This window comes from Populus trichocarpa, chromosome 1, assembly GCF_000002775.5.
Source record: "Populus trichocarpa isolate Nisqually-1 chromosome 1, P.trichocarpa_v4.1, whole genome shotgun sequence".
Classification (NCBI taxonomy): Eukaryota; Viridiplantae; Streptophyta; class Magnoliopsida; order Malpighiales; family Salicaceae; genus Populus; species Populus trichocarpa.
This window is the reverse complement of record NC_037285.2, coordinates 7,787,125-7,796,338: the sequence shown is the minus strand read 5'-3', so window position 1 is coordinate 7,796,338 and position 9,214 is coordinate 7,787,125. Positions and strand designations below refer to the sequence as shown.

General features: G+C 33.6%; 2 protein-coding genes across 2 annotated transcripts; one reads left to right on the top strand and one right to left on the bottom strand.

Moving 5' to 3' along the window:
• Positions 1-933: 933 nt before the first annotated feature.
• On the top strand, positions 934-1,898 carry LOC7472739 (late embryogenesis abundant protein At1g64065). The gene has a single exon (XM_002299469.3). The coding sequence runs from the start codon at positions 990-992 to the stop codon at positions 1,647-1,649; it is 660 nt and encodes a 219-aa protein (XP_002299505.1). The 5' UTR covers positions 934-989; the 3' UTR covers positions 1,650-1,898.
• A 4,235-nt stretch (positions 1,899-6,133) lies between these two features.
• Positions 6,134-8,388, bottom strand: LOC7472738 (probable membrane-associated kinase regulator 2). The gene is made up of 2 exons (XM_002297970.4): positions 6,774-8,388; positions 6,134-6,663 (listed from the first exon to the last, which is right to left on the bottom strand). Exons 1-2 carry the CDS (start codon positions 8,044-8,046, stop codon positions 6,524-6,526), a joined length of 1,413 nt encoding a protein of 470 aa, XP_002298006.4. The 5' UTR covers positions 8,047-8,388; the 3' UTR covers positions 6,134-6,523.
• Between the last annotated feature and the right edge of the window lie 826 nt (positions 8,389-9,214).

Here is a 9,214-nt window from a genome sequence, read left to right as displayed (position 1 = left end):
AAAAAATTCATGCTACAAATAAATAAAATAGAAAATATATTCTTAATAAAAACTTTTAATCCAACTTTTCAATAAAAACGCGAACAAGAATTTGAAAAAAAAAATTGAATATTTTTTTTTAACTATATTATTGATAAAGGAAAAGATGATGTTGCTAAATGAGAATTGAAGCTGGTAGAATTTGTTAATTTATTGAGAAACTAACCCTCTTTCTCAAGTTTTATATATCATATTGTTTTAATAAATTAAAAATTCTTCTTTCAATTTTCCATTTTTATTTCGTTAATTTTTTCTTTACTTTTTAGATGATATTGAGATATTTTATAAACTTCAAGGATGGAATTAAAATTGATACACCCGATGGAAATGGATGGAGGGGAGAAATTAAAACAAAAATGAAATATGTGGAGGTTGATTGGAACTAAAATGAAAACTATAAGGAGTGAATATTGAAACAAATCAAAGGTTTTAGATGAAAATGAGAAAATATATAAACTTCAAGGGATAAGTAGAAATTTACCCATGATTTTTTCAAAAACATAATTCCCATACTAACTTCGTTTTTTAAAAATAAAATAACCATGTTTTATTTTTTTATTTATTTTAGATGAGAGGCCTATCATGGCCTCTCTCAAACACAACTTGAATTTACACTTACCTTGCGAGAGAATCCTTACATCTAGCTATACAACCCAATAATTTTTCGGATTATTTTATAATGCTTCTTAGCTTGTATTAAAATCATCATTAACATACTGAAGGTTCTATGGATTTTATTATAGTGCTTATTAGCCTTTATTAAAATTCATTGATAATAGTTCAAAGTCAAGAGTCAAGACGTACATCCCCTGCAAACGCGTTGGGACCGAACATAGAAGGCTTCACGAAACGCTTCACTGACAGTTACATGTCAAACAATATGGACAAAGATTTAACAAATTGCAACAAGGAAAAAAGAAAATTCAATCATTCCCTTCTTGAGTTCGGCCATGGCAGAGACAGAGCAGGCCAAGCCCTTAGCCCCGGCAGCATTACGAATCCGCAGCGTTGAAGAAGAAAACATGCCTACGCTGTCGAAAACTCACCGACGAAATTGCATAAAGTGCTGTGGCTGCATCACTGCCATTTTATTAATTCTTGCTACGACTGTTGTAGTTTTAGTCCTTACAGTTTTTCAAGTAGACGATCCTGTGATCAAGATGAACAAGGTATCGGTGCAGCGGCTAGAGCTTGCTAATGGGACTCTTCGGACTGATGTGAACGTTACACTTCTAGCTGATGTCTCCGTCAAAAATCCCAATGCAGCCGCATTCAAATTCAAAAACGGTACAACAACTGTTTACTGTGGTGGCGTGATGGTTGGTGAGGCTAATACTCCGCCAGGCAAGGCCAAGGCGAGACGGACGCTACATATGAATGTCACGGTAGATTTAATTCCTAAGAAATTATTGAGCGTTCCAAGCTTGATGAGTGACGTAGTGTCGGTAAGGAAATTGACTATGAGCAGCAATACAGTAATTGGTGGCAAGGTGAGGATACTCCAAATTATTAAGAAATACCTTGTGGTGAGAGTAAACTGCACCATGACATATAATTTTACAAGTCAGGCGATTCAAGGAGGTAATTGCAAACCACATCTTAGCATGTAAGCACACGATACTGTAGTTTTCACATTTTACTGCTACAATTCCTCTTGTTGTAGCTTTTATGCTATACTTTCATTGATGGATTGCTAAATAGCAGTCTCCGTAAGCAACAGTGTTTCCTTTATAGATTGATATAGGAGAAATCACTGGGATTTTGTGCCCTTCATTTGTATTTCTTTCTTTTTTAAGAATATTGTATGAATTTGTACTTGCAAAGCAGGGTTTGCTCCAAATAAAATTACTTACATCAAATCTGTACTCAATCACAAGCCTAATTGGAAGAGTTTGTCCGTCCATCTCAAGAAACGGGACTATTCCTTGCCATAATCCGATGAAAGGATTCATTGTGCTTAGACCATGCTTTTTGGAGTGGTGGAATAGTAAAGATGGGGGGGAAAAGAACATTTTCAATTCCCAGATTTTGCATTGCAAAGAACACTAAAAATATCCTATAGTTTATGTAAACTTAAATGCATTTAAACAGTATTTGTTACCGTATATTCGAGACTCGGCACTAAAATATTGAAGAAAGTTGTTGGAGGAAATTTCGTGCTTGGAGAGAACAACCAAAATAATACTTCCAAGTGACCTTCAAAATCTCTGTTGGAGGTCCCTTACTGGTCAGTTGATCAATGAGGCCAATGGTTGAGTAATCATCAAGTCAACATAGATGGTTTGTGGTCAAAATACTGACATTTTAAGTTTTAAGTTTGAACTTTGAATATTAGTTGCTAAGTTGATTTCGCGCGTTATGTGGAAATTCTAAACACGACCTATGGGATTTTGCAAAATTTTAACTTTGATTTGTTAGGTTTTTTTTTTTTTTTGTACGGGTTAATTTCATTGCTGCAAATTGAATATATTTAAATTTCATCTCATACATATATAATTTGCAGATAAAATCAGAAATAAATCATTTAAACTCATACAAATAAAATAAAATAAAATCTCCATAGTGCTAAAAACCCCTCGTGAGAGATGTTTGGTAATATGACAGTGGTTACATTTCAAAGTGTTATTCGCTGAAAAAAATATTAAAATAATTTTTTAAAAAAAAACATTATTCTTGCAATTTAAAAACATTTAAAAAAATTAATTTCAACCAAAAAAAAAACAAACTTTAACAAAAAAAAACAGGTTGAAATTCACTCAAAAACACCCCTAAACATTGAAAATACAGTACAAGTTTGAATTAATTTCAACCCTACACACCCTTGGAATCCAATTGTGTATGACTTCAAGTATTCCAGCACTCCTCTTTTCATAGCAAACCTTTAAGAGGTATGAAAAGGGGAAACATGACTAAAGAATAGTCTTCTTAGGATCTCGGTGGAATAAAAAAAGAGGAAAAGTTTCTTCCTTTATCTCGTTGATAGCTTGCATTCTACGCTACGTTGTGAGTAATAGTATTAAAAACTTTTCAACGTAAAAAAAAAAAAAATTATTTAGGGAAGAATTTTTTTAGCATTGTTATTAAATTTTAAAATGAATTCATTTAAAAAAACTTTCCATTTAAATAAATTCTCATTGCAAAATAAAAATTTAATATGTGAGTTTGATAAAATAAATTAAAAATTATATATTTTAATAAATAATAATAAATTTGTTGATTTAAATCAAAATTTAAGTTAAAAAGACGAGATTAAAATACATATTAAAATATCTAACATTATGGTGCATGCATCTTTTCAAAAAAAAAAATCTAATTATAGAACACTGGTTTTTTTGTTAAAAATATAAATCATTTTAAATAATTATAAAACATAGATTTTTTAAGTCTGAAATCAATTTTTTTATTAGCGTATCTCTTGTTTATCTTAACGAACATAATATTTTTAACTAAAATCATTGTTTCTATGAAAAAAATATTTATTTATTGTTAAAGCAAGTTAGAATAATATCAAAATAGTATGTTTATATTTTATGTTTGATTGAAAGCTAAAACAAATTATAAATGTTATAAAATCATGTTCAAATTTTATTTTATTAAAAAACCAATTTTAATCAAATTTTAATGAGCAATTTATTATTAGTATTATTATTTTCATACCAAATATATAAGTTTTTATTAAAATTACATAACAATATTGATTTGTTAGAAATTCAAGCCATTTTAAATAAGCACAAAACATATATATCTCAAGTCTAAAATCAATTTTCTTACTAAAGTTTTTTTTTTATGTTAGCAAACACAATGTTTTTAATTAAAATCATTGTTTGTGTTAAAAAAAATTGTGATTTTTAAAGCAAGTTAAAAAAATATCAAAATATTATGTTCATATTATATGTGTGATTGAATTTTAAAAAGAAATTATAAATGTGAGATAATTATGGCCAAAATCTATTTAAAATTAAATCGAGTTTTCATGAATAATTTATTATTAATATTATTATTTTTGTATTAGAGACATAATAATTAAAAAAATTATTAAATTCATTATATTATTTATTATATATTTCAAAACTAAAGAGTAAATGAATTAATATAATATTTTTTTACCGGAAAAAAAAGTCGGGCCAAGCGCAAGACACACACAAAATACAAACATATATATATATATAGTGGTGTGTATATATATATATATATATATATATATATATAGGTCTATGAAATTATTGGACCTGTATTTAAAAACCAAAGGTTACGAGAACAGGGTGGGCTTTCTCACATCTCATGCCACCGATTATAAAGATGTAAGTTACTATTCCACATCTGTTATTTTGGGTCAACTTGGGCCCTCCCTCAAAAGGACACCTTGGACATGTAAATATGATAAGTTTAAATCACCAAGACCACAGAATCCATAAATCTAAATCTAAATTCATATTCATAAATATAAATAAATAAATAAATAAAATCGCAATTCATAGCATGGTTAATGGTAAGCCCCTTGTCCCTTGAAACCCCGAATACGACATTTGAATTTATCCATTCAAAATAATGTCTTCATAAAGAGAACATTAGGTGTGGGATACTGCGGTTTAATGCCCCAAGGTGGAGTGTTAAAAGTGTCATTTCCTTCGAAATTTCCAGGTGGGGATCATTCTAATGTCTTCTTACAAAATGGTAGCGGCCATGTCTTCTGGAAAATGGTGTTAAAGTCTTGTAGAGTTTGGCTCATCCTTTACCACTCTAAATGTGTCGACTCTCAAAGAGATCAGAAAAGAAAAGAGTCCGGTGAGTTTGGTTGGTGTTGCTATAAGGCTAGCCAGAAAGAAGGGTAGAGTCCTCCAATAATCCGACCACCGTGGTTGGAATGGATCACCTAGGCAGCAGCCCCATCAACACATTCATATAATGACTTACACGGTGCCGCATGGTATTTCCATCCAGATGAAGAATGCTCCTTGATATCCTAGGGACCAAGGAAGAAGGTGGCCTCCGACACACCCACCTCGGCGAGGTTGGGCTTTACCAAAGAACAACTGGAGATGTGAAAGGACTATTTTTACAACAATCCCACCATATGGGATAAGAATTGGGAGCGAAACTCCTTGTTGTTAGGTTACTTGACCCAATTCCCAGATGATATGGATTCTTAGGTCGAGGTCTCCCTCTCTGCTCAGACGCATGAGACAATACAGTTGACCTTAAACGTAAGCTTCTTCCCTGTGCATTAAAAGATTTGTCTGAATTATCAAGAATTCAATAAGATATGTAATTCGTTATAATTCAAGTTTATTTAATTATATTATTACATAAAAAATTTTAATTTGAGAACTTAATCTAAATTAAATGCAATATATAATTAATTAAAACAATTAATTCATTATTAATTTAAAATACTAATTTCAATGCAAAAACAGGTGACCCAAAAAGTTGTGTTTAGTGCTATGCCTCTCCATGAACAATAACTGGGTTAGCAAATTTTCGGCCTTAGATTAAGCTAGTAGATGCTAGCTAGCTTAGGCTTAAAGAAAAGGAGAGGGCACACAGAATCTTATTACTATCCAAAACGACAAAAGGCTTGCCACAAGATAGTACAGCAAAGTAGTAAATGCAGCAGCAGTTTGGTTGGGCCCAAGCCTGGCACAAGCAGACAAATTTAATCTCCAATGTTATTTCACAGCACAGATAAATTGGGGTTGCATCAACATCATCACCAACCTTCCCTAATTCCAAGATTATGATGAGACCATAAAAAGAGAGAGGGCAAAGGGGATTTGTTTAATTTGGCTATAGCGGGGAGAAATATGGCATCTTCACTCTCTCGATGTCTCTGCTCTCTCTTACTTCTACAAAAGAAAATCTTTTTACTGTTCAGGTTTCCACTTTCCCCACTTCTCTGACCACGAAAGACACCTCTTACATCCTGACTTGAGGATTGAGGGCCCTTCAAATAAATCCAAGATTTTCTTGGATCATTACACACATGTTACTCATTTTCTGTTTCTTCATAATCGACTCGTCGGAAAAATCGCCATAATCCGAGAGATATTTGCCACGGGACAAGGCAAGAAAGCAACGCAGCTGCTAGTTCTGTTACTGATTTCAAAAGTTCAATAGATATATAAACATTACCAAGTGCCCGCTTGTTTTTAGATGCAACTTGCAGTTAGCACCTCAAAAAAACATCTTTTTGATGTTTTTAACAAGGTCGAAACTATTACCAAACCAAGCCTAATAACCCTTTCCCATCCAGAGTAGTAATAGCTAGCAAAGTACTCATAAACTACTGATTCAGTAGCTAGACATCAAGCTGAATCACTAACCAAAATCTCCTCCAAAAGAAGGCATATTTACAAACGAGCAAGTTCATAAAATTAAAAAAAATAAAACAGAGAGGACTGATTAACTGGTTTCCAAGCCCTGCTGCTCATTTCAGAAATCATCATTTTCTTTACAGAATCCTCAGAAGATCATCATCAATCTCTGATCAAACAATCTCATTTTCCTGCCTTCTTTGGGTCCACAGAAGAACCTTTCCCTTCATGATCTGATGACTTGACATTATTTCTATTGATTTCTCATGTGAAGGATCACTCACTGACCTTGAGAGCACAGAAGAATCAGAATCTGCAAAACCCAACAAAACAAGAACAGAAACAGAAACAGAATTGGTTAACTACTGGACCATAGTATTTGGTTAAAGTAATTAAGAGTAATTAAATAAATGACTGTTTTACCTCGAGAAGCATTGAATGATCTCTTGCAATGAAGAATAGCACTCTGGATCCCATCATGTTGCTGCAACAGCGAATCATCTCTCCTTTCTGACAAAACAGGACCTGGAGGAGCCGCTGCCACCGCCGCCGCCGAAGCTGATCTTCTTTTCCCTAAATGCTTACACACAACCCTCAACCCAGAAGGCAAATTCCCCTGTTTTCGACCCTTATGATCGGTCACTGCCACTGCCGGATCTTCCACACTTTCCTTCTCCTTTTCAACTTTATCAGCCGTTGTTGTTTTCTGGGTCACCGTGGATAGCGGCGGAGCAGTCGGTGTTTTTTGCCCAGAGCCTAAACTTAATTGACCAGAGAATTTCAGCTTCTCTCCATACCGTTTAGAAACACGGATATAAAGAGGCTTGACTTTCTGTAAGTACTTCTGCATTACATCTTTTGAAAATTTCAGCTTCTCATCTGAAGAAGCAACACCAACAGCTGAAGCAGTTGATTCTTCTGTAGAATTCTGCTTCTGCGATGACTTGATACTTTTGCTATTCTCTCTAGTAAACAAAGACATTACAGGAACTTCCTCAACCTTAAATTTCACAGTAAAAAGCTTACTCTGCTTGCCATTTTCCTCATCTTTCTCCCCTTGCAGTTCAGGAGTAGAAGAAGCTAATGCCGGCACCACATTAGCTTCTGCCTTTTCATTTGTTGTTGTAGTGTTTGGTTTCTTCTTTAATCCCAACATGAATACGCGAAATTTTACAGCAGATTTTAGAAATGACACCGAGAACTGAGAGGATTTTGAGTTTGGCTCAAGTGAAGATGGCTCAATGGGCACAAGCCTTCCTTTGAAAAACAAGTCATCAGAAGGAGAAAGAGCAAGATTTAGATCACTCCTGTCATTGCTAGAAGCCGAAGAGAGAGTGAAATTAATCTCCCTCTCTTCGTCAATGTCATCATCCTCAACCTCATCCTCGTCAGAAGTGTCAGCAGCATCGTTTTCCTCTTCAGAATCAGCCCCATTGTTTCCTTTGTTCGCTTCTTTGCCGTCTCCTCCCTCCTCTTCTTCATCAGGAACTGCAAACTCCAAGTCAAAAAAAGGCCCATCATCGTCATCATTCTCATCATCAGTTTCCGCTCTGCTTGGAGACACGGCAGTGACAATTTTAGCGGCGCGTACGTTACAATAACCATCTCCACCGCACCCACCACCACCACCACCACCGATAGCAGCACTACCACCGCCACCACCTCTCCAGTACCTGAGCAAGCTAAAAGCTTCCATTGTTGGGAGAGCCAGACTAATGAAAGGGAAATAATTGAGTGAGTCGGTGGTTGTTTAATAAGAGGGAGAAAGGGGAGACGAGGGTAAAAGGAAGGAATCTTTTTGAGTGAGAGAGTGAATGAGGGGGTTAGCTTAGGTGAATGGGAGCTGCAATAGTACCTGAAAATGGGTGGCAGGGTGGCAGAGAGGAGTAAGCTTTTTTACCACGACAGAAAGAGAGAGGGAAAGGGAGGTTGGCTTTTATTTTGTCCTGACTTTTGAGGGTGTTGCAGGGTAGTCATGTGAAACCAGTCTGAGAGTCAGAAATTCTAGAGGGTAGGATATAGGATTGTTCAGAGATGTAGGGTTCTTTTGGATTGAAAAAATAATTAGAAAATATCACAGTTTATATACTATTGTTATTCTCCCAGTAGCGCTGTATAGTCAAAAACACAGTCTCTTGCAGGATAATTCTACAATTTTATAAAAATTCATCTGTCAAAGTATAAGATTCAATAGAAAAACTGATGTGGCAAGAGAGAAAATAAAGACAAAAAAACAAAGAAGGGGCCTTCAGTAATACATTTTTTTGACATAAATACAGATCTTACCTACTATTCTATCCATATTTTTTAAATCTAACTCGATTTAAAATTCAAGTTCTAAATTTTAATCGGATTACTAGATTATTCGAGTTAAATTTTTTTTAAATCAAAACAATGTTATTTTAATAAAAAAAAACAAAAATTAATAGGTGACTTCATCTTATATTCTAAAATTTTTTTTGTTATTAAATCTTAAATCATCTTCTTATTATTAATTTTCTATAAAATTTTAGATTAATTTTTATTCATGTTAGTTAATTTGCATGACTACACAACCGTTATTTGCTTATAAAATGTACTATTTTTATTTTTTTTAACACATGCGATTCACTTCAAATTTTTACCAAACTGTATTATTTTTAAATAAAAAAAAATCAAAATGTAAAGATGAAGTTACAGTTGTGCTGACATACGGATGCCGTATAATAAATGGCTGTAAGTAGTACTCTTACTTGTGGTCAGTCCATCTAGTTTTCACATTTCGGTCAATATTCTATTTCTATGGTGTGTTAAGCCAACACAGCATCACCTCTCCTTTTAACTTCTTACAATCGGAGCGAATAAAATTATTTTTAAAAATATTT